At 39.3% G+C, this 27345-nt stretch overlaps 1 protein-coding gene across 1 annotated transcript; it reads left to right on the top strand.

Moving 5' to 3' along the window:
• Positions 1–2723: 2723 nt before the first annotated feature.
• Positions 2724–3530, top strand: LOC122042607. The gene has a single exon (XM_042602796.1). The coding sequence runs from the start codon at positions 2724–2726 to the stop codon at positions 3528–3530; it is 807 nt and encodes a 268-aa protein (XP_042458730.1).
• Positions 3531–27345: the final 23815 nt, after the last annotated feature.

Below are 27345 nucleotides of genomic sequence, written 5' to 3'. Positions count from 1 at the left end.
AAAAATAATTAAGAAATGTCAATAGTTAATATTTTTTTTGTTACCGTCTCATTTTTTTTTCAATTTTTTTTGTTATTAGATATTGAATTCATTGGATTTTCTAAGTCCGAATATTTTGCATAAAATGTTATTTATCATATATCTAATTCTAATTATCCGGTAAGGATCCAACAGATTGAACTGATTTCATTTGATCACACTCGCCTGATATAAGGATCTTATATAACTTAAACAAGGCCGCCTGTTAACGCAATGCACATCATCACTGTTTTTTCACAGATTCCCTTAAACCATCTCTTCTCTTCTTCTTCATCATGGATCCTTTAGCCAGGAGGATCAACTCAGACGCCGCCATCTCATCGAGGGAGATTCCTGATTGGGCAGCAGACACAGCCGGTGTCACTCTTTTCATAAACGCGCGAGTGGTGGCACGGCTCTCGCAGCCTGATCAAGAGATACAGCCGCAATTGATCTCGCACTTCTGCCACCAAACAGTTTCTTCTTCCGAACACGTCACTGCTGAGTACGCCCACTTCACCATTCCCCAGCCATCGGCCCGCCTGGGAGGAGCAAACGGAGCGGATGCTCTTCCGTGTGGCGGCCAATCACGTGAGCCCTGCCAACCTCGACCTCCTCGCTCAAGCTTTCTGCAGATCTAGATACACCTACCGATTTCCAATCACGGAGTTGGTCTTTATGGAATTCTTCTTTGTTGTTATGCTCATCTGGCAGCCTGATCAAGACATCGAGCCCCAATTGATCTCGCACTTCTGCCGCTAGACGATTTCTTCTTCTGACCACGTCACTGCCGAGCACGCTCACTCCACCATCCCCCTCCCTACTGCCACATCAGCCATCACCCTGCCTGGGAGGAGCAGACACAACAAATGTTATCTTACGTTGCCGCGAATCACGTGCGCCCTGCCGACCTCGATCTTCTCTCACTGGCTTTCCGTAGATACACCTACGTGGTGCTCGGCCTATTTCCGATCACAGCGCTGGTAGCCATTATGGAGTTCTTCTCAGTCGTTGAAATCCCCATTACTCCTTCCGTTGCTTGCTGTCAGCCAACTTCATTACTCGGTGCCTTGGGAGGTCGGCGTCCACAGCTGCGATGGAGGGACTCTTGATGGTAACTACTACGGAAGAAGATAGCGATTCGAAGAAGATTGTGTTGGTAAAGTTCTTGCCTTTAGGGGTGTACTCACCGTTGATGTATTGGGACTTAATGAATAGCAGAAGGTTACTTTGAATCTCCATACCAACATAAAGGAATACGTGTCAGATTTGGCAGACCAGAGTAGTAATTATCTAAAGATGCATAAGAATCTTAAGGCTCTTATTGATAATCTAGGAGTAGGACTTCTAGGCAAGTTGGAGCCGTATCTGGTGGTATTTTTTTTATGGAATTGTTGAAAAAGGACTAATAGAAGTGCAGCGGCTGTAGTAGATTTTACGTACTTTTGTTAAATGAACTTTCTCGAGGATTATCATATGAAACTACTTAAAATTTGAGGACGGATTTTTTTTTACCTAGGGTAATAGATACAAGAGGATCCGTTGATTATTATTATTATTTTTGTTAATTTTAACTTTCTTGGTATTTAAGGTATTTTGACATTTTAAATATTTTTGATAATTTTTAACTTTTATATTTTTATATTTTAGGGATTTTAAATTATAATTTTAGTAATAATTTCTTTATTTTTAGAAATTTTTTCCTTTCTTTGGAATTAAAGTCGGAAGTGTATATAAATATATAATTAACTATTTGAGAATTAATCTTTTATTTATAATAATATTTTCGTATTTTGGTAAAAATTTAGAGAACCGTATATTCCTTTTTATATTTGCTATTTTCTCTTCTCATCCTCTCTTCAATTCCCTCTTCTTATTAGCTTGTAAAATAATTACTATCATGTTCGGTATTATTTACGTAGATCAATATAATAAAATAACAAACAAATAAAACTTTTATTTCGACAAATTAAAATAAACATCTATAAAAATAAGTATCAAGAATTTTATTCAACATTAGTTACTAATATCATCAATAAAAATAATATATTATAATAAAATTCAAATAGCCTAAAATTTATTGTAGACGTTAAAATGAAAAGAATGATATTTTTTTTAAAAAAATTGTTATTTTGTATTGAATGAATAACGAATTTCTATTTTCTAATTTGTATCAAAGAGGAAAAAGAAAGAACTGGATCATCAACAAATGAGGAGAATATCCTTTAAAATTGTAGAATCGTTGACGAGGAGGAAGAGTAAATAATTAAAATAATTAATTAAGAAAAAATTTAATATAAATAATATTAAAATATAGACTCTTATAGCCCAATAAAATAAGAGTCTATCCCTAATTTTTTTTCCATACATTTATGTTTATTTATTATATTTTAGTTCCGAAATTGTAGAATACTATCGACAATTGGACTCGTTTGCTACTCAACGTTACCTAAGTGTTATTATTATTATTATTATTATTTTATAAGTTTAAATTATATTATTGCGTTGAAATTCCTAACAACTGTCTAATCCGAATTATTAGGAATCCAATAGTAATCTAATTTAACTGATTTCATTCGATGAAATGAGGATTCTATATAAATTAAACAAGACCGCTCTATCTCAATCCACACCAATCAATTCTTTCCTTCAGAGCTTCTCCTAAACTACCGATTCTCTTCTCTTGTCTTCTCTTCTCCTTCTTCATGGATCCTGCAGCTTCAGCCAACTCCAGGACGATCAACGCAGACGCCTTTGTCTCATCGAGGGAGATACCTGGCTGGGCGGCCGACACAGCCGGTGTCACTCTTCGTATTAAGGCGCGATTGGTGACATGGCTCTTACAGCCTCATCAAGACATAGAGCCCCAATTCATCTCGCACTTTTGCCGCCAGACGGTTTCGTCTTCCGACCACGTCACTGCCGAGTGCGCCCATTTCACCATCCCCCAGCCCTACTGTCACATTAGCCATCGACCCACCTGGGAGGAGCAGACGGAGCAGATGTTCTTCCATGTCGCGGCGAATCACGTGAGCCCCGCTGACCTCGACCTTCTCGCTCAAGCTTTCCGAAGATACACCTACACGGTGTTCGACCGATTTCCAATCACGGAGTTGGTCTCTATGGAGTTCTTTTCCATCATTGAAATCCCCATCACTCCTTCCGCTTCTACCGGCCGCCTTTGCTATTTGATTCCTCGGGAGGCCAATGAATATTTTTTCGGAGGCGACCAAGATATCAACTTCGTCCAGTTCAACAAAGGGCCGAGGCCGGCGTCCACAGCAGCAGTGGTGGGGCTCCAGATGGTCACTGTGACAGCGGAAGATAGCTCGTGTTCCATCTATCTCGACGATTTCGAGGTGATGACTCAGGCTCTGGCAATGCCTTGCGGTCATTCGTTTCGCGAGGGGTGTCTGAAGGAGTGGTTGCGATGGAGAAATTCTTGCCCCCTTGCAGATTCTCACTTCCCACCGCAGAGTAGCGACTGGATCGATCTACTGCAACGTAACTGAGAAAATTAAAAAGATTCCTTTGTTCATCCATTCTTGGTTTGTTTAATGATCATCGATATCATTTGTAATTACATTAGTATTCTTTTGCTACGTTGGTTTGTTTGATGGATAAGAACTTCAATTTGATGAATATTGATGTTATTTCATGATCAATAGAAATCCTTAGTTACAATTTGATTACTCTCTAAATAGGGGATGTTGCTGCACAAGAAATTATTATGAAAAAGTCATCAAGACGGTACGATCTTGTCTTGTTAAAATTATGGTCTGTAAGTTTTACGATGAATGTTATTTCCATTGAACCCTAGCTCAATCGAAACAATTTCAATAAAAAAACTTGACTCGATTAGATTTGGATGAATCTATCTGACTTCATTTAGTAACCTAATTAATTTGGTTACCGATAACATTTTTGACCAATAATTAACGAGAATTATCATAATTTATTATTATAAATTAATCTAATTAGAATTACGAACAGTGGCCAGTAGTATGATTGAGAAAAAAAATAATTAAGAAATGCCTACCATAATATGCTTGGAATTACACTGTCAAACAACAAATATGGATATATTAGAACTCCGAAATGCCTGCCATGATATTCTGCCATGATATGCAGATTGACCCAACTAGAATTAGGAATGGTTGATATAATTTATTTATTTATTTATTTTTAAAAAAAAATCCTATCCGGATTCTGACAATATTTACTTTTTTTGGTATAAAATAATATTGACTAGTTATTGCTGTTGGAATCAAAGTACATATAACTAAAATAACCGTTGATCTGACAAGATATAGTGCAATTATTAACCCAGTTGTAACTGTAATTACCTAAAATAACAATAAATGATAGGTCTAGTTGCCTATCATTGTCCTCGAGAGCAACACGTGGCTTGATGGGAATGATCGAACATAAAATTTCCATTTAAGTAAAATTGAAGTTAACAGTTCGGATTGAAGAGCAACCAACGGATTCATGCTTGCTTTATATAATGCCGGTAGAGTAGTACACTTCCACCGTCACTTGTTAATTCCGTCTCTAATTGACTTAAATCAAAAATAAATTTTAATTCCGTCTTAAAAATTTATTTCTGAAACCTGTTTTCTTCTGAGAGCCATGGTGCAAACCATCGTAGAGGATCAGCTGGGTGAAGTAGTGGAGGAGGAGAGGAGCTTCAAGTTGGATAGTGTTTATGTGGGAGGGTTCAAGTTGTGCTCCAACAGTAAGAGGATTGCATGGAACAAAGAGCAGCAGAGGTTGATGACCATGCAATGGTTAGTGAAGAATGCAGCTGCTACATTGTGTTATGTCTAACCTCTCTATTGTCCATGAATTCAAGAAGACGATCGTGGACGCGAGCAGGTTGTTGTTGCTACACTAGCTGATTTATTGATGCCTTTATTTATTCCTAATTCATGTTATGTCTAATAGGATAATTCTGAATCTTTTATCAAATCATATCAAGCAATTTATTGGATGCCATCTGAGAAAAGACCTAGAAGACAAGACTGAAGAGATTAGCAAGTCAGTGTACAACTATGATAAAGTTGACAAGGTAATCTTTGCCGTCAACTCTTCCTTCCTAGCCGCCGGATTCTCCCTCATCGATGGTGGTGCAAGGATAATATATAAAAATAGAAATTGTAATTTATATATTAGTATTTCTTTTTCTTATTAAAGTCTATAAAATATGTTTTGGTAATTAGCTGTTTGAAAATTAATTCTCTATTTTTAATAAAATTTTCATATTTTGGAAAAAGCCTATAGAATGGGAGATTTCTTTTTATTTTTGGTATTTTCTTTTCTCGACTTCTTCTTAATTTCTTTTGCTCATCCGCTCGTAGGATATCACTATCATGTCCGATACTACTTACCTAGACAAATATAATAAAATAGCAAACAAATAAAACTTTTATTTAGACTAATTAGAATAAACATCTATAAAAGTACCTAGATTTTTAATCAACACTAGTTAGAATATCAACAATAAAAAATAATAAATTATAATAAAAATCAAATAGCTTATAATTTATTGTATAGGTTAAAATGAAAAAGATGGTCTTGAGAGCATGAGAATGAATTTAGTTTTTTTTAAAAAAAAAATTATTATTTTGTATTAAATGGAAGAATTCCTACTTTCTATTTATTAGAATCACCAACAAAGAAGGAGGCGAGCCTCCTTTAAAATTGTAGAATCGCCAACAAGGAAGAAGAAGTGAGTGAGATCACTAGAAAGGTAAAGAGTATAAAATCATTGATTAGGGAGGGGAAAAGCATGAGATTACGACAAGGGAAGGGAAGAGAATCGATTGGATTTAGAAAAATAAAATATCAACATGGGAGAGGAAAGGGATGCTAATTTTAAAAACTAACATATATAATTATAAAAAAATAATTAAGAATTTTTCTAATATAAATAATATTAGAATATTAGGAGTCTTATGCCAAATAAAATAAGAGCCTACCTCGAATTTTTTTGTTTCTTCCATTCATTTCTGTTTATTTATTATTTTTTTATTCCAAACCTGTAGAATGCTATCGACATGCATGTAATTTGACTTGTTTACTATCAACGTTGTTATTATTATTATTATTATTAGTAGTAGTAGTAGTAGTAGTTAAAATTATACTATTGCATTGAAATTCCTAACAGCTGTCTAATCCGAATTATTAGGAACTAATATAATTTAACTGATTTCGTTTGATGAAATGAGGATTCTATATAAATTAGACAAGACCGCCCTATCTCAATCCACACCCGTCAATTCTTTCTAGCTTCTCCTAAACTACAGCTTCTCTGCTCGTCTCTTCTCTTCACTGCTGCTTCAACCAACTCCAGGAGGATCAACGCAGACGCCTCTGTCTCTAATCCGGTATAGTACGCTTCCACCGCCACTTGTTAATCAACCCCTATCGATGAGACCTTCACCTCTGACTGCCGCCTCCCCTGTTGAGGGCGTTGTTCCTGTTGATCTTGCGCCTTGGATAGCAGTCTCAGGCGGTGTGGAACTGCGTGTGATGGCGCGGGCACATGTTCGGCTAGATCGCCTGGTTCCAGAACCGATAGCTCCGGCGCCTCGATTGATCGTTCGCTTCTGTCGACGGACATTTCCTTCTCCGGAGCACCCGGGCGAGCTCGTTGGCTTAGTCATCCACCAACCTTTCCATCTACTCATGCAGCAGCAGGCATGGGAAAGGGAAACCCAAGTGATGTTGGTTCGTGTGGCGGCCAATTACGTACAGCGCGCTGACCTAGATCTTCTTGCAGAGGCGTTTCGCGACTACACATCCTCCGCCGTCCGCCGGCTACCCATGATGAATGTTGTTTTGATGGAGATATATTCCATCATTTTTGTCCCCTTCGCGTCTTCGGGCGTCAGTCGCCTCCAAATATGGCTGCCTCCGGAGGAGTTTGCTCTGTTTTCCCAGAGCGAGGGCCACAACAACGCCCACTTCGATAGAGGTTCCAGGCCAGCATCTGCAGCGACGGTGGAGGGCCTCAAGACGGTCGCCGTTGAGGAACCAGACTCTTGTTCCATATGTCTGGAGGATTTCGGGATGGCGACTCCAGTGTTGGCGATGCCTTGCAGTCATCTCTTCCATGCGGTGTGTTTGAAGAAATGGCTGGAGCAGAGCTGTTCGTGCCCTCTCTGCCGCTTCTCACTTCCTCAAGAAGAGTAGTAGTAGCTCGACAGCTCAACGATCCACGACTCCTCATCGTTCATATTTTATTCATTCATTCCTATCCATTTGCTTTCTTCTGCTTTAGACTCTAGCTAGATGCTCTGTTTAATTAGGGTTTCGTTTGCTCCAATTATGATTAAGCTTGTGTTGCTAGTTGAAGTCTACAAGACTATGTATGCCCTCATGAGGCAGATATCAGAAGTTTCTTTTTGAACGTGTATATTCTCTTTAGAATGAAAGGCATGCATGTACTGCGCACAATTATAATATTGTTGATCTAATGTTTTAGTAATAAATGAACCATCATTACGTACATAAGTTTACTATTTTAGGTGTTCTTGGAATTAAATTGTATCTAAACGTAAATCTCAAACAGCTGTTCTTGATTCAATCCAGTTCGTGAAATGCCATCATGCCAAAAACATATTCGTGAAGAAAAGTTTTTTCCACCCGAGATCACCATAAGCAGATATTAGATCTTGTGAGCGTGGTAACTGTTGGAACCCCAAGATTACTATAAAAAGAAGAAATTTCCTATGTGTAAAATTTAAAAAAAAAATTTAAAACAAAATCAGAGCTGAGATTCGAGGAGACAATTTTCATCACTTCGTCGACAATGGATAAAAGAACTAGCAAAATAGGAACCCCAGGAATTACAGTACAGCAATACTGGTTGCTGAGAGGGATTTCTCATGGAGAGAAGAAAACGAAGAATAACTTGGAACATTTTTCATAAGAGTAACATAGTAATATGTATAATGAAATTTAGAGTTCATGAATAAATAAGGATCTCGAGGTTACTCTGAGCTGACGTTTGTCAACGCATTAATCAGGACATGCAGGAGCAGAGGTTCACTGGTACCAAAATTGTTGAAAACTTTCAACTAAATGCAATTGATAGATTTGCCGATGGAGTTAAATTGATATATTTTTTCCCATTACGATATGATCTAACAAAAAATTGACTTGCAAAGATAAAAAAAAATAAAAAGTACATCCTAAATTATATAAATTATCAAAAGAATATTTAAAAAAAATAAAAAAGATGTTTAATTATATTATTTATCTCAAAAATATCCTTATATATGGTATAATTATAACAACTATGATTAATTGTTTAAATATATAACAACTACTTTATAACTATTGCAACACTAACAACATGGCCGGTCCTAACTTTTGGGGGCCCTTGGGCAAAAAGAGAAAAGTGATCTCTTAGGAAAAAAATTTTACTAACGTACAATTTGAATATAGTTTAATAGAGAAATTTGAAAATCAATATATTTAATTTAAAATATGGTAAACTCCATACAAAATTTATTTCTCAATTATGATCATCATTTTCTCTCAATTCTTTCTGCTCATTGATTGTATGATTATTTAATTCTTCTTGATTACTCGATTGCTGCTCATTTGTTACATGATAATTTAGTTCTTCTTGACTTTCTTCTTTCAATTCATCAATTGAATTTTCAATTGAAGAGCTAGCTTTAAAAAACTTACGAAGAACATCTCTGTCAGTTTTAATAATTTGTTCTACTCTTTTTCTTTTGTTTCTTTTCTAACTCCAAGATTAATATTTTATTAGAAATATGTTTGCATTACAAATTTCAAGTCTAAAAATAAAACACACGAAATCAGCAACAAACCTAATAATGAAACAAACACAAGCAGTGAAAATAATAGTCAAAGAACAATAAAGTCTGATTTGTGCTTGAAGCAATCAATATAACTTATTCTATGATGATTAAAATTTAGATGATTTATTTAAACTCTTTTAAATCTATAAGAAAAATCATAAAATATTGACTCCAATACAATATTAAAAATCAATATTGAATATTGACAATAAGAAAAAAGATAGATAAGTTGGTAACTTACGTTGTAAGTTTGTATATTGATGAATGATGATGTTGCTGAAATTAAAATTAATAAACTTTTCTAATTTAATTAGAAGAGATTAAAAGGAGAAGAAAGGAGGAAATTAGCGTTCAAGATTCATACTTCACTCTTTAGAATCTTATAACTTCTGTAAATAAATTAATGAAGAAAGAAATGTACAAGAAATAAAATCTTGGAAAGAGAAAAAAAAAAGATCGTTTACCTTCTTTTTTTCTTTCTTTTCTTTTTAGAATTTTTTCTTAAATTTTAATAGAAAATATATTTTTTGGACCTTTATTAAAATAATTCAATAATATATATATTTTTGGACCTTTATTAAAATAATCCAATCAAATATATTTTTTAGATTTTTATTAAAACAATCTAAGTATATATAATATATATTATATATGCATGTCAAATTTGGGGGCTCCTAAAAATCGAGGGCCGTTGGTCATCACCCCTAGTGACATGCCTCAAAGCCAGCCCTGCTAATCAATGCTAATAGCAACAACTACTTAATAGTTTTTACAACTGTGTAGTAGTTATTTAGGGAATTGCTATAATAATGTAACAATTTATACCATTGTACCTTAGGTTTTAAGATTTAGAGTTTAAAGTTTAAAATTTAGAGTTTTACACCTTTAACTGATTTAAAATAATTTTGATTAAATTTAATTTCAATCAAATATAGTATTTTGATATAATAATATTATATGTATAGTAATTTCTATTAAAATGAAAATAATCAATGATCATGTTGTAGCAACTACTCTAGCAACTATAGAGTAGCTATGGCCCCCGGGCCAATGGTGCAATAGTTAGGTCCTCAAATGGATAATTAAGTGATCTATGGTTCGAATCTCAGCTGCGACATACTGTAGAAGATTTTTGTTTTAGTAAGAAACGGAGCTAAGTATACTGACTATCTAGATGGGCATCCATTAGCGTTTCCCAATTTACCCTAGTGATCGATAGAAAACTTACATGGGTCCGATCGCCTCAGATTAGTCTATTTAAAAAATTAAATAGATGATAGCAACTAAACAAAATTATAGAGTAACTATGACATTGAAATAAATAGTATTTTTGATACAAAATATATAGTGGTGAAACGTTCTTTTTCGATCAATATAATTTGAGGCATCCTTTTAATTGTATTTGACTCGTAATATTTTATTTTTATTTTTTTAAATGAAAGATAAACTAATAAAATAATTTTTTATATAATATAAAAAAAAATGGATCTGCTACCCTAGCGGCCCATAAAGCCGACCCTATGAATATGGAGAGAGATAAATTCAAGTATACAAACAAGAGGTGCATGATGAGATGAATTCCAAATCAGGAGATTGTTCTATTTATAATTTGTCCTACTCATCACTTGGATTCGTTCAAAATGGCATGAGTTACAAATTAAAATAAGTGTGAGTAAGAAGTTGGAGTTTTGAAATCTCATGTGTTTCAGTTAAGATTGAAATTTTGAAATCTCTCATGTCTTAGTTAAACTTGGAGTTTTGATTTGCCTCTCAAGTTAAATTTATAAATTAGTTTAATTGATGAAAAATTAGTAATGTTTTCTCATTTAAATCGATCTAATCGTTTGAATGTTTTAAAGTTTGAAAGAAAAAACTTGACCTAATAAATTAAATTAACAATGGACTTTGTGGACTACTAAATGTATATATATGATGTAAGATTATTTATTATATTTCATAGAAAAAATACACTAATTCTAAAGACACCTATTTGACTCGTTTAGCCGACTTAGTTAATTACCTAATTTGATTATTGATAACATCTAACATCTAATTTTGGTTATATTTTATTTAAATATTTTAAAGTCAACCAACAACAATTAATCAGTAATTGAATCGTCATGTAGTTATAACCTAAATCGGCTACTATATATTACATTTATTTTGTTAACGAAACAATAATCAGTAACTTAATCAGCGTGATCATGTATAATTTGTCGCAATCTAACCAATATATCTGATTTAATTTCGAAGTTGAAATTGTTGAGGAATTATCGGAAAAATAGTTGGAAGAACAAAAATTTTATTTAAATAAATTGAATTTAACGGTTTAATCGAAGATATCACAGATTTATGGTTGCTCTATATATATAATACCACCGGAAGACATGTTCCATTGCACGATTGTCAGCATTGCTTCTTCTTAATCAGTCCTCCTGATGGAACCTTCATCTCCAACGGTCACCACCCCTGTAAAGGACATTGTTCGGTGGTTCTTCCGTCGCGCATAACCATCTCACGTGGCATGGAACATAGTGTGACAACACGGGCACACGTTCGGCAAGGTCACCTGATTCCATTGCCGACAGCCCCACCCAGATTGTCCATCCGCTTCTCTCTTCTGGCGTATCCATCTCGGGAGCCTGTCAACCTACACTTTTTTGCACAAGTATTCTGCTGGTACACCTCCTTCTCCATTTGCTGGCTATGCATGATGTATGCTGTTTCTATGGAGTTATCTTCCCCCATTTTCGTCCGCACAAATTATTCTACCGCCATTGGCCTCCTGAACATCAGTGACGACGACGATGACAACGACTACGATGATGACGATGAGTATGACAATGATGACGACGACGACAATGATGATGACGATGACAGTGATGCAGACAATGACGACGACGATGATGAGGACGATGAGGATGACTACTTCGACTTAGTTATCAACGATGACTACCACGCCTACTTCGACAGAGGTTTCGAGCCAGCATCTGCAGCGGCGGTGGAGGGCATTAAGATGGTCACTACTGAGGAACTGGACTCTTGTTCCATATGTCTGGAGGATTTAGGGTTGGCGGCTCCAGTGTTGGCGACGCCTTGCGGTCATCTCTTCCATCCGAGGTGTCCAAAGCAATGTCTGGAACGGAGTTGTTCATGCATGCCCTCTCCGCCGCTTCTCACTTCCTCAATGATCCGCGATTCCTTTCATATGTCTCATTCTTCCATTTGCTTTCTTCTGCTTTAGACTCCTTGCTAGATGCTCTGTTTAATTAGGGTTTCATTTGCTCTAATTATGATTAAGAGCATATTGATATTATAGGTATAGTGCACATATTTTTTACTTCGTGATTAATTAGTAAGATCTTTGCAAAATATGATCAGTTGGATTTTACTTGTGCTCATGCCAAACTACATTAATTTCTTGTTGTGGTTTCTTTTTCTTCTTTTTGCATCTGCTTTATTTCAACTGGAATAACATAAAATTATATTGTGCCAGTTATTAGAATTACTACAACTTATAACATCTATGGTTGCATAACCATATAATACTTTTGAAAATAAATGTATTTTTGAAAATAGAAACAGAATGAGAAGTATTGTTTTGATAGTAAATAAAATATTTTTTTTACTATTTCAATAGAAAAAAAATACTCTTTTACTTTTGCTCTTTTATTTTACTTGTGTATTTATAACCAATGTGGCAATAGATTACATGGTGTTGATGTTTGAAACCTATTTTTAAACTGCCTTCTTAATAGAAATGGTTACAATTGAAATTGGAGTTAATCAACTCATTTAAACTTTTAATGGATCTATTGATCTCATTTAACTTAATTGTCTAGTTTGATTGCTAATATCATTTAGCATAGAGTTTCGATTATTTTATATTTTAATTTATTGATCAATGACTAATATCTGGATTAGACATATGCTTATTTAGTCCATAATTTTAGTTTCATTTTCAATCAAAGAACCGATTCAGTCTTGATATGATTTAGATTGACCCAATTAGAAATGAGTTAATGTCTTAATCATACAGTCTGATTAAAGAATAAAAAAATAAAAACAATTAAGAAATGTCAATAGTCAACCTTTTTTTTTTTTTTTTGTTACCGTCTCGTTTTTTTTCAAATTTTTTTGTTATTAGATATTGAATCCATTGGATTTTCTTAGTCCGAATATTTTGCATAAAATGTTATTTAGCATATGTCTAATCCTAATTATAAGGATCCAACAGATTGAACTGATTTCATTTGATCTCACTCGCCTGATATAAGGATTCTATATAACTTAAACAAGGCCGCCTGCTAACATAATGCACATCATCACTGTTTTTTCACGGATTCCCTTAAACCATCTCTTCTCTTCTTCTTCTTCGTCTTCTTCTTCTTCTTCTTCTTCATGGATCCTTTAGCCAGGAGGATCAACTCAGATGCCGCTGTCTCATCGAGGGAGATTCCTGATTGGGCAGCAGACACAGTCGGCATCACTCTTCTCATTAATGTGTGAGTGGTGGCATGGCTCTCGAAGCCTGATCAAGAGATACAACCGCAATTGATCTCGCACTTTTGCCACCAAACGATTTCTTCTTCCGAACACGTCATTGCTAAGTATGCCCACTTCACCATCCCCCAGCCATAGAGATATAAGAAATTGAAAGTTGTCAGGTCGCCACACGCTCACAAACAAATGAAAATCAATCTCTACAGGCTTATACGAGCATGAAAAATAAGATTTGCCGCAAGATAAGTTGCTTCAATATTATCACACCATATTTTAGGTATAACAGTTGGGAAAAAGTGTAATTTTGAAAGAAGAGCTTGTAGCCAAATAATTTCTAACGTCGCGTTAGCGATAGCTTTATATTCAGCTTCAGTACTTGAGCAAGATTTCTACAATACCTTGGAGAACAAAATTTAGCCTCTTCCAGCACCTTAATTCCAGTGCCAGATTTCTACAACATTAGTTAGTAACAACATGAACATCTTGGAGCACAACAACAACTTGGAGCAACCCAAAGATCAGCGTGGTCCATCAACATCTTTCATTCTCATTGACAACGTACTTTCTTGTTAGTTTTGTGCGGCAACCTCGGGAACTTCGACAACTATAGTAATAATTTTTTTTTTCTTCTACTAGTTCGGTTTTCGATTCTCTACATTGAAAAAAAAAAATTGGATTTTGATTGACGTATCTATTCGCTTTCATGTTTTGCTCTTAAGATGTCTATTCAGTTGGATTAAAAAAAACCGAGAAACAAAAGTTAGAAAAAACCGAGAAAAAAAAAGTGAGAAAAAAAATTGGATTTTGGTTATCTTACGTTGCCGCGAATCACGTGCGCCCTACCGACCTCGATCTTCTCTCGCTGTCTTTCCATAGATACACCTACGCGGTGCTCTGCCTATTTTTGATCACAGCGCTGGTAGCCATTATGGAGTTCTTCTCCGTTAGTTGAAATCCCCATTACTCCTTCCGCTTTTGCCAGCCAACTTCATTACTCGGTGCCTTAGGAGGTCGGCGTCCACAGCTGCGATGGAGGGACTCCTGATGGTAACTACTATGGAAGATAATAGCTTGTGTTCCATCTGCCTTGACGATTTTGAGATGATGACTCGGGCTCTGGTAATAGCCTGCGACCATTCGTTTAAAGAAAAAATTAAAGAGATTCCCCTATTCATCCATTATCTCGTTTGATGATCATTAGTAATTATGTTCTACTGTAGATTACTATAGAACAACTCCTTTCTTGTATACTATTGTTATTTGTTTGATCGAACCAAACCAATTTTTTTTAGTAAACTAAACGAAACTGATTTTCGATAAAAACCGAGTAACGCACAGCACAGTGAACATCGGAAAATGTGACTTTTGGCGACTCTTGGAACGTTTCACATTGCTAAAAGATAGAAACATTAATTAGGAGGGAATTTTTTCATATATATTTTGTATCATTTAGTGACGTGTTAATATGCGTTGCCAAAAGAAGGCATTCGGCGACGTGCACATGACTCCACGTTGCTATTAGTAGTGGAAATTTTTATCAACCTCAAATTGTGGTAATTTGGCAACGTAAAGACATTAAGTGTCGCTAAAATAAAATCTGAGAATTAAAATTTTTCAGATATGTGAAAAGACCTCGCTCCAACCCTATCTATGAAAAGCCCTCGCCCAACTTGTTATGGTGAGGTCACGAGGTCAGAACTCACACGTGACGAGGTTGGACCTTGTCCAAAGAGCTCATTGTAAAAATAAGAATTTTAAAGATCGATCTTTTTAAACGAAATTAAAATTTATTTTAAATTTTAATAAATCATAAATATATATATTAAAAATGAGCTATTTTTTTAAAAAAATTATAAATCAAAATAAATAGCATTGATAATAAATTGTTTCATTTTTTAAGGCTGATCATATGATGAGAGAGATTCCGAGTGTGATCGACACCTTTGAGAATAAATTGTTTCATTTTTTTTATTAAGGGTGAGCATTGAAAACGTATAACTATCTTTTCTACCCTTCCCTTCTATTTCTTATGATGCATGTCAAGTTATTCATGTTCTGTTGACTATTGACATATGCCCATATATGTTGTTTCATTTTTGTATCCAACCCTTCTAATTTATTATTTCATTCATAGACCCTTTATTATTTTATACATGAATAGGAGGATGAAAATAATCAATTTTTGTAATGTATAAACAGTTTTTACTCTAGTCCATTAACTATTAGTTTTGCTTTTGTACACTATTAATTACTATTGCATTTACTATTCAATGCAATTCTTTATCAATGTCCTTATGTATGTATGTCTTGAAATGTGTATTTATACACCTTGAGAGTCTCTTTACCAAAGTGAAAAGCTTATTGTGCATTAGATGTATGCACACTTTGAATTGCATTTATTATGATCAGGAGCAAATTCAGGATTTTAAATTTAGAAAAACCACATAATAAAAATCATCTACGCCTTTGAACCCAGAAATTGTCCCAACACATTTTTCAAGACCTCAACACAACCCTAAACACTTGAATAATTAAATAAGGAAAAGAAGGACTAGATTAGCATTTATAGTCATCCCATGAAATTACATGCAATTAGATTACTAATTTGTACTATTGATCTCATAAAGCATTGTCACTTTCATACATTTTTCAATGAATGATGCAACAACATTCTATTAACATTATCTAAAATAAACAAAAAAATAGTAAAAAATATTCAACAATTTATCAAAAGGCGCACTTAGATTTATGAAATGACCAAAAAACATATTATACTTTGATATTTACCAAATAACGTACTTAATTTTCTATTCTTTCCGTTCTACCTCTCATTCATTTGTCAATCTCTTTCATCTTTTTTATGCATGCAATTTCTTTTCTCTTTCCTCTTTTTTATGTATGTAATTTTTTTTCTCTTTCCTCTCTGCAATGCACGCATCCTCTCTTCTTTTTCCTCCCATCTTCTCTTTCCTTACTCTTTAGGAGATATGCATGCATACAAAGCATAATATGAGCCTGATATGATTTCATATCAGGCTCACGGGATTAGAGTTTAATATATTTTTCTTTATAACATTTTAACACCTTTGGAGAAGTTGAAATATGCGATAGATAGTACCGTTAGACTCCTTACAACCTCAAAAATCTACAAGATTTGAAATGAGTCTAATTCGAGGTCTCTAGGTCCATCAGTGGATTTTGATCAAAATCCATTGATGAATCTAGAGATCTTGGATTGGACTCATTTTAGGTCCTGTAGATTACCGAGGCTGCAAAGAGTTCAACGGTGTCATCCATCACATATTTCAACTTCTCCGAAGGTGTTAAAATATGATCGAAAGAATCAACTAAAATAACCCAATGCGGGTCTGATATGAACCATGGGCCCGATATGGTTCGTATCAGGCCAATGTTGGGCCTGATATGGTTCTATATCAGCCCCAATATGAGCCTGATATTAACCTTATCAGGCCTATATTGCCTGATATCAGGCCCTGTTGCCTAAGGACGCGTGCTTCTAGATTCCAACTACTTCCGGACTATTATTAAGATACAAATATTCATATCAAATAAACACATTGCCTAAGGAACACCAAAGGCTCGACAAGTGGCTGGGAGTAAATCCGGGGTCCCCGAGTAAAAAAGAGTTAAGAGTTGAAGGTTGATGAATGGGCTAAAAGATCTAAGGGTACCCTTATCACAGCCAAGTTGACGATACTTGTTTGTTTTTTGTGTTACAGATTTTCGAGATTTATCTGATACCAATTTATTGGTATCAGAGCAGGTTAGGATACCTGCTTTTGGTGTTCTGGATTTTAGGGCTAGCCTAAGTTTGCCAGCAAACTTAGGTATTTATTTTCGGATATGTACGATTTTCGTCAATTTTCTCATCCGGAATTTTGAGGTAAAATGAGGACTGGATAGCGATGGAACATCTCCAGACAGCAAATAGGTATAAAGGTAATTGTATAATTTTTTTTATACTTGTAGTGATATTTGTGTTATAACTTAACAGATATGAGGAGATCTACACGAGTAGCTGCGAGACGTGGTGCTGGACGACCACGTAAGAGGACTTTGGAATCTCTGGCAACAGACTCGCCAGAGATCCCTACTGGGGTTGAGCCTGTCGGTCAGGGACAGACTCAAGATATTGCGGGTGCGTTGGGCTCTTAGACTTTAATGGCTTCATTGGAGGTACCCACCCATACCATACACACTGTACCACCCGTGGCAAACCTGATACCTCCACCAGCAGAGCCTGTGGCGTACCCGACACCACCGTCACCTGGACCTACCGTGTACCCGACACCAGTGGCACCTGTGCCCCCAATACCTACAGTATACCCAGCAGCACCTGCACCAGCGGTACCGGTTGCTCCATATTCGGTACCACAACCTACCGTACCTCCAGCCGCGGCCACCTATGCTGACCCTGCAGTGCCACTGGCGGCATATGCCCCAGTTTATGCAGCAGCATCGGGAGTACCTCCCTCAGTCTATCCAGCAGTATTACCTGTAGCACCAGCTCCAGTGGTTCCGCCAGTTCCAGCAGTTGTCCCTACCCACCTCACAGATATTGTCGCGGCATGAGCTCGGATCCCAACATTGGTAGAGTCGATGAAGAATCGATTCACACTCTTTCGAGGAGAGACTGATCCGAGTGTAGCCTAGTCCTGGTTAGAGACCATGGAGCGAACCTTCTTCTACATGGCTTGTTCCGAGTGGGAGAAAGCGGAGATGGTTGCTTTCCATTTACGGGACAAGGCCGACACCTGGTGGGTTACGCAGCATTCCGTCATAGGCGAGCAGAACATCACCTGGGCCAGATTCAGAGAGGCTTTTGAGAGTCGTTACTTTCCACGAGCCTATCAGATGACCCGCCGTCAGGATTTTCTGAGTCTGCGACAGAACAACCGATCGATGACAGAGTACAATGCCAAGTTTAATCGGTTGGCCAGATTTTGTCCAGAACTGGTTGCTGAGGATAGTTCCCGTATATAGTAGTTTATTTAGGGATTGGATGGACATGTGCAAGTAAAGCTTGCCAGGTTTGGGAACTCATCTTACATAGAGACACTGTACAGAGCCCTGATGATAGAGTCAGCTCACTAGAGAGAGTATCCGGACAAGAAAAGGAAGTAGACAGGTCAGACATCTGGACAGATCCAGCAGCCATAGACTACACAGTAGTAGAGTGGTCGCAGTCGGCCAGGTCAGGGTACTTCTGGGGCTTCTGGTCAGCCACAGAAGTCGTAGCGATCTTCATCAGGACATTTCTGGCCTCCTCAACAGACCCGGAGACAAACCGCCAGTAACATCCACTGCGCCCGGTGTGGATCCAGAGAGCACACCACATTAGCCTGCACCTTGGGGCAGTCAGTTTGCTATTATTGCAAACTGCCTGGGTACATGAGCCGAGATTGTTTGCTGAAGGCTCAGCATATTGCTTTCGGAGTTTCTGGTCATGGAGTTCAGATCAGTCAGACAGGGACTCAGTGAGGAGGGCATAGAGCCCAATCCTCACATCGTCAGCAGAGGACAGCTCCCCCTGCAGCAGCTGCATTTGGAATGTTCGGACAGGAGTACTCCAGTACTCTCATAGTACCACAGAGCTCTATTCTGGGACCACAGTATCTGAGTCAGGGGTAGTATCAGCTGCAACCCCAGCCACTGGATCAGTACCAGTCACCGCCTTAGTCCCTAGTACAGTATCAGCCACAGCCACTGGTCCAGTACTAGTCATCGCCCCAGCCGCTGGTCCAGTATCAGTCTCAGCCTACCTATCAGTCTCTGGCTCAGTACCCCGCACCGTCACAGTGGCAGACTCAGACTCAAGCGCAGCAGCCTTTGGCAGCACTACCACCTCCTCCACTGCCAGAGACTGGACGTATTCATGCGGTGACCAGAGAGGATGTACAGCGGGCCGATGAATCTGTTTTCCATGGTACGCTTTTTATGCCTTATCTGTAGATATGCTGATAAATACAAGTAGCTTGCATTCTTTCATATTCCGTACCTTTATGCGGGAGATTGGTAGATTACCCACTTTCAGACCGCAGCGACTGACTGTCTCTCTACCATCCGGGGATACCTTGGACGTCACTCAGGAGGTCAGAGGTTGGCCGTTAGATTTTGGCAACATGATACTTATGGTAGATCTTTTAGAATTGGAAATGGTCGACTTTGATATTATTATTGGCATGGATTGTCTGTCAGCATATCATGCCACTGTTGATTGCCAGACGAGGGTGGTCACATTCCAAACTCCGAACCAACCCTCATCGGATTTCACTAGCATCAGAGACGACGACATATCGACCATTTCGACGATTCAGGCTCAGAAGCTACTGTCACCTGGCTGTCAGGGTTTTCTGTTATCCTTGATTCATATTGAAGATGGTAGTAGTTCTCAACTCTCTGACGTTCCAGTAGTCCAAGAGTATCCGGATGTATTTCCACAGGAGCTACCAGGTTTGCCTCCCAGAAGGCAAGTGGAGTTTGCTATTGAGTTGATTCCGGGAACCGCGCCGACATCGAAAGCTCCTTACCGTATGACACCAAAAGAGTTCAACAAACTGAAGGTTCAACTCCAGGAGCTTTTAGACAGGGGATTTATATGCCCTAGTGCTTCTCCATGGGGTTCTCCGGTATTATTTGTCAAGAAAAAGGATGGTACACTGAGGTTGTTCATTGACTACAAATAGCTGAATACAGTGACCGTCAGAAATAAGTACTGGTTACCATGGATCGAGGATTTGTTTGATCAGCTCAGAGGTATATAAGTGTATTCTAAGATTGATATGCAATCCGGATATCATCATCTGAGAGTCAGAGAATTGGATATTCAGAAGACAGCATTCCGTATCAGATACGACCATTATGAGTTTTTGGTAATGTCATTTGGGCTTACCAATGCTCCAGCAGTGTTTATGGATTTGATGAACCGCGTCTTCCTGGAGTATCTTGATTAGTTTGTTATCGTTTTCATCAATGACATATTGGTCTATTCGCGTTCCGAGGAGGAACATGCACAGTATCTTCGCACAGTCTTAGAGACTCTTCGACGACATCAGCTATATGCGAAGTTCAGCAAGTGTGTCTTTTGGCTATCTTCAGTCGGTTTTCTGGGACATGTGCTCTCTAGCAGAGGTATTTCAGTAGGCCCTCAGAAGATCGAGATTGTCACCAGTTGGGAGCAGTCGAAATCAGTGCAGGAGATCTGCAGTTTTCTGGGACTAGCAGGATATTACAGACGATTCGTCGAGGGTTTCTCACGTATTACTATGCCACTGACAAGCATGACCAGGAAAGGCGTGAAGTTCACTTAGACTGAGGACTACGAGACCAGCTTCCAGGAGCTGAAGCAAAGATTAGTGTCAGCTCCAGTTTTGGATTTGCCCGCTGGAGAGGACGGATTCGTACTCTACACCGACGCATCTCTTCAGGGTTTGGGCGCTGTTCTGATGTAGCACGGTAGGGTAGTCTCCTATGCTTCTTGACATTTGAAGGAGTATGAGAAGAACTACCCAGTACATGATCTGGAACTAGCCTCCATCATCTTTGCTCTGAAGATTTGGCGACATCATCTATACGACATTACTTTTGAGATTCTTACGGATCATAAGAGTCTCAAATATATTTTCACCTAGAAGGAACTTAATCTCCGACAGAGGAGATGGATGGAATTCCTGAAGGATTATGATTGTACCATTAGCTACCACCCGGGGAAAGCTAATGTGGTTGCTGATGCACTTAGCAGGAAGTCCAGAGGGACTTTGGCTTACCACCGGGCTTCAGTCACAGACTTGATTCAGGGTTTCTCCAAGTTAGGCCTTGAGGAGCAGGGATAGATAGAGCAGGGTATTCTTGTTACCATGGTTGCTCAGTCGTCAATCATAACGAGGATCCGAGAGGCCCAGGCCGGTGATTAGCATTTTCAGTTTATTGGCAGCCAAATAGCTTCCGGGCAGCAGACCGAGTTCACACGAGATGAGGAGGGTATTATATACTTCCGAGCCAGATTATGCGTACCTCAGTCTCACCCGGTCCTACAGGAGCTACTTCAGGAGGCTCATCGCTCTCGATTTACGATCCACCTAGGTGGGACCCGCATGTATCAAGATTTGAGGCATTTCTATTGGTGGAACAGTATGAAAAAAGACATCGCGGAATTTGTAGCGAGATGTCTTATCTGTCAGCAGGTGAAGGCTGAGCACCAGAGACTTGCTGGATTACTTCAGCGGATTCCTATTCCTGAGTGGAAATGGGAACACATTACCATGGACTTTGTGGTGGGTTTGCCTAGGACACGACGAGGCCATGACGCGATTTGGGTAATCATTGATCGATTAACTAAATCGACGCACTTTTTAGCGATCCGGAAGATTGATTCCCTGGATCGATTGGCAGATCTGTATTTTTGGGAGATCATCAGATTACATGGTGTTTCTTTGAGTATTATTTCGAATAGAGACCCTCGGTTCATGTCTCGATTCTGGTAGAGTCCGCAGTAGGCCTTGGGCACTCAGCTCCGTTTCAGTACAACTTTCCATCCGCAGACAGATGAATAGTCAGAGCGGACCATTCAGACTCTAGAGGACTTGCTGAGGTCATGTATATTAGATTTTGGAGGCATTTTGGAGGACCATTTGTCATTGGTAGAGTTTACCTACAACAATAGCTTTCATTCGGCTATTTAGATGGCACCGTTTGAAGCGTTGTATGGTAGACCTTGTCGGACACTCACCCTCTGGGATGAGGTTGGGGAGGCCCAGCTATTGGGACCTCATAGAGCTCAACATGAGGCAGAGTTGGTTCGTACTATCAGACGGAGGATGTCAGAGGTGCAGGACCGCCAGAAGAGTTATGTTGATCGAAGACGCAGACCCCTGGAGTTCTTTACAGGAGACCATGTATTTTTGCGAGTTTCACATATGAAAGGGGTGAAGAGATTTGGCCTCAGAGGTAAGCTAGCTCCGTGGTACATTGGCCCTTTCTAGATCCTGGAGAGGATTGGAGCGGTAGCTTATCGTCTGGCACTACCACCGTCCCTGGCAGGCGTCCACGACGTATTTCACGTATCTATGCTGAGGAGATACATACCCAACCCGACACATGTGCTGACAGATATCTCAGTTCCCGTTCAGCCTGACGTTACCTATGAGGAGGTTCCGGTACGGATTCTGGACCGGAAAGAGCGTCAGCTGCGGAACAAGACTATCCGACTGGTTAAAGTCGGATGGCAGCGTCATTCAGACAAGGAGGCTACCTGGGAGCTCGAGGATATAATCCGAGCTCGATACCCCCACCTTTTCACTTGAGGTATGTGGGTTATTTTCCGTTCAGCATTTATACTTTCTATCTATTGTTAGTACTTGCTGATGGTAGATAACGAAATTTGGGGACCAAATTTTTATTAGTGGGGGAGAATGTAAAATATCAAAAATGGGTGAATCACCATGAAGAAATTTTCTGAAATTTTTAGAAATTTTTCGAGAATTTTTTGGAGCTCGTATGATGAGTTTATGAGGATAAAACTGGGCCCCGGAAAAGCCTATTTAGGCTACCCCATTTAAACGAGGAAAATTTTATTTTCCTTTTCTCTTTTTATTTTCTTTTTTCATTCTCCCTAGCCGAACGTCGTTTCCCTTGAGCCTTCTTCTCCTCCGATCTGCCCTAACCGCAAGTCGTCGGTTCCTTCTCCTCCCGCGTGCATAAAGCCATGACCAAGAGAAAATCAGCACTTCTCTTCCTCTTTCTTCCTTCGCCCGATCTCCACCCCTCTCTGTGCGAAATCCCGTGCTTCCTCTCCAACCTCATCTTCACTGTCGCAACAGCCGTCGCCTCTTCAAGGGCATCGTTGGGTTCCGGGAGTTGCCGACCAAACTTCTGTTTCCCCATCTCTTCCTCCTCTCGGCCGATCATCGGTCGCCACCGCCTGCTGCGCCACCGACGGACCTCATCGTGCCCTAGCCGATGCCACCACCGCCATCTTCCTTAGCCCTAGCACCGATCAAGTTCCCATCTCTGCCCTAGCACCGGCTGTGGCCACTGTTCCCTGCCAACGTTGCTGTCTTCGTTCAACCCGAGCAGCGCCTCTGCCCTAGATCGGATCTACTTCGATCGTTGAGGTGCAGATCTGCTACCATAGAAGCCACAGGTTTCAGCAGGACCTCGCCTGATCTTTAGTCATCATAGGCAGTTAGAGGAAGAGGTAAGGTGCACAGATTGATCTAGAATTAGGTTATCGTTGGTGTGATGATTTCTTGAGCTCCATTTTGATATGGACAGTGAACCACAGGTTATTTCTTGGGTTCCAGCAGCTACCCCTGTTCGGGCAGCAACATCACCGGCTGAGGCTTCGGAATTAGGTAAGTGGAGGAGGTAATTTCGAATACGAACTAGATTTAATTCTAGCTATGAAAGGGATAGGGTTATTAGGGCGATAAGTAATGATTAGAGTTAAGGAACTAACCCTAGTTGACCTATTAATTTTATTTAATTAAGGGTTGGTGTCTATGTTGATCAGGGTGTTTCCTAATTAGGTTAGGGTATTTCATTTAACTGCTTAATGCATATGAATATAGCTAAATAAAATATATTTATATTGGTGACACAGGACTTTGATACGAGATGAGTATCTCGACGTCAGATTTGGACCGAATACGATCCTCTTATTGGAGGCGGGTACTTTGACTTATCTTTTTAAATATGTCATTTGATATGCATAGAAATATTTTTAACAAATAGTAATGATTATGTTTCTTATCTGTATCGGTTGGTCACTACCCGATACATGTTACATGCTTGTTTTGTTTACTTGTTATGCACTTCATGTTAGTACCTACATGATTATACATGCTTATAAGGGTAGTGACATAATCATGTTTTATTATGTTCAGGACCTAGGTTTTGATACCTTCTGACCTGTGTACCTAGACCATTGATTTGGTCAATGTATTCTATGGTACACATTTTGTAGAGATGGATAGGCTCAGGATATTTTCCATGCTTAGTGTCATGCATCATCTCGCATGATTGCATGCTGTGCGATAGTCGGCTCAATTATTGTTGAGCACATCGCCAGTTACATGGATCTGCACACACAACCACTCATGGGTTAGTGGTTCTTATCAGGCAGGGTGTGTTGCAGCAGGTTGCTCTGTCAAGGGCTCAGTTGGTCCACTCATGGGTAGTATGACGCAGCGTTGTAGTAGGACAGGGATCCCTTCTCTGGACTTGCTCAGGGAGATGATAGCATTGAGCTCCCCCACTTATGATTTGGGATAGGAGGATAGTGTAGGACCGTTGCGGCAGGCTAGGAGGGGGTTGTTGGATAGTCCTGCAAATTCAAAAACAAACAACCCTTCCTCGAATTCTTTAAGCTAACACTTGCATAAATAAAGCAGAGCAGTAAATTAAAAACATAAAGAACGAGGCACAAGTATTTACTTGGTTACAACCGATGTGGTTGTTAATCTAAGGAAGATAAAGCCCACTATCAATCTCCTTCAGGTGGAGAAGCCTCTTACAACGTTGACGCGCAGAAACAGAAGTTCAACTACAACTCTATAGCACACAAGCGTTGGAAATGAATTACTCGAGTTCGTTGAAAAGCTTATGAACCAAGGTAATATTTATAGCCTTGGTCGGGGCGCCCCGAAGGGGTTTCGGGTGCCCTGGGGGGATAAATCATTATCCCCAACGTTCAAATCGAGTTTTGACTCGATCTGGTCAAATTCCAGGTCCGGGCGCTCGGAAGCATTCTGGGCGCCCCGGACTGCTCCGGGCGCCTCGGAACCCAAAGTCAACAGATGTTGATTTTTTTGTCCGGGACCTCTTCTCCGGTTAAGTCCCACCTCAGACCGGTTCTTCTGCTCCGGATTAGCTCGCTTGGGTGATCTCTGCCATCCGGAAGAGGGCTCACCCGAACCCAAGTTCCGGTCTTCTCGAGAAGCCTTCCGCCCTGGCTTCTCGTCCCTCGGAATCGCTGCGTGTTTCCTGTTGGAACCCCAAGGTTGTTTTGGTGTGATCAACAAGTTAAGTTAGGTCCTGCGTTGTATTTAACCTTGTGTCTAAGTGTGCAGGAGCTTAAGAGCACAGGTACTCGAGCGGAAGACGCAGCTAGCGAGAAGGACGACACGCTGTGCGTCCGAGGGACGAGGCGCTGCGGAAGAGTACACCGGCGGACGAGAAGGAAGTGCGCGCGGTGGTTCCGAGGTACGAAAACCAGAGCGGAAGATTGCTCGGGGAGCAAGAGACGCAGCTAGCGCGAAGGTCGGCAAGGGGTGCGACCGAGGGACGAAGTTTGCGGATGAGTACGATGGTGGACGAGAAGGGACACGCGGCAATTCTGAGGGACGAGAAGCCGGAGGGAAGCACGCTCGAGAAGACCGGAAGTTGGGTTCGGGTGAGCCCTATTCCGGATGTCAGAGATCACCTAAGCAAGCGGAGTCGGAGCAGAAAGACCCGGACCAGAGGCGAGCTGAACTGGAGAAGAGAGCACGGAGCTGTCCGGGGCGCTCGGAAGTGACTTTTTCACAGGATCGAGCTTTGACTTGATCCAACCGTTGGGGGATAAATTTTATCCCCCCCAGGGCGCTCGGAACCCTTCCAGGCGCCTCGACCAAGGCTATAAATATAGCCTTGGTCCAGAAGCTTTTTAACAATCACGATCATTCTATTTCCAAACACTTGTATGCTTTAATTGTTAAGCTTCTGTTTTCTGTGCCTAAACGCTGTAAGAGACTTCTCCGCCTGAAGGAGTTTTTGAGCTTAATCTTCCTTGGATTAACAACCACTGCGGTTGTAACCAAGTAAACATCTGGTGCTTCGTCTTTTCTGTTATGCTTTTATTTATCTGCTTAATTCATTTTACAAGTGTTAGCTTAATCGTTCGAGGAAGGGTTGTCTGTTTTTAATTGACAGGCTATTCAACCCCCCTTCTAGCCGGCCCAACGGTCCTACAAGTGGTATCAGAGCCGAGTACGCCTCAGAAGGACTAACCGCCGTCTAAAGAAACAATGGCCGGAGCTAGCGACTACCCACTAGCATTCGAGGGGGAGCTTGCTTCTTGGAAGCAACAAATGACGGTATTTCTTAACTCTGATATTGGTATTTCTCAAATAATGAAAACAGGTTATGAAGCACCAAAGACAACGAATGGAGAAGAACTCGATCTACGCCTATGGAACAAGAAGCAACGTGACGAGTCAATGGTAAATGGTCGGACAGAGTTTCACATTCTAAGCGCAATACCAACTAAAGATTTCGACAGAGTCGGAGAGTACAAAAGCGCGAAAGAACTTTGGAAAAAGTTCTTAATGCTCTATGAAGAACCAGTTGAAGTCGTCTCCTCAATAGACATCGAGCCGTCATCAGAAGAATCCGAGACGGAGGAAATTACCAAGACAACCCCAACAGTCGAAGTACATCCCGAGATCGATAAAGGGGGAGAATCTTCGGAAGAAATTAATTCAACAGGAGGAGAACCAACAGCCGACGAGGTAAGTAAGGTATGACCTCTACCCTCTGAACAACTGGTTCAATTAATCAAATTACCTGAAGCTTTTTGCGAACCAAAATTTGAATTATAGAAAGAACTTTTCGGATTAGAAAATCTTCGGTCGAATAATTGTTGCAAATTACAAAATATCTTTACGAAAGAATTACGCAACTTAGAAATATTATCGAAAACTTTTCCCGGATCTAAAAATTTCGAATTACAAATTACTTTACTTAAAAAGTTTTGTGAATTAGAAATTGATTAATCAAACAAAATGTCCAGATTAAGAAATCTATTATTAATAGATTCCTGCAAACTCTTATTGTTAAAAAATTCTTGCAAATTACAAAATATTCCTTCAAACGAATTTTGCACATTGCCGAAAGAATTGTTTATATTGTCGAAAAATTTTATCAAGTTAAAATCTATGCCATCTAAATATTTCTGTGAAATTGAAATTCAAATAGAAATTAACAT

Source organism: Zingiber officinale, chromosome 1B, assembly GCF_018446385.1.
Source record: "Zingiber officinale cultivar Zhangliang chromosome 1B, Zo_v1.1, whole genome shotgun sequence".
In the NCBI taxonomy this organism is placed as follows: domain Eukaryota; kingdom Viridiplantae; phylum Streptophyta; class Magnoliopsida; order Zingiberales; family Zingiberaceae; genus Zingiber; species Zingiber officinale.
This window is presented reverse-complemented; position numbering and strand designations above follow the sequence as displayed.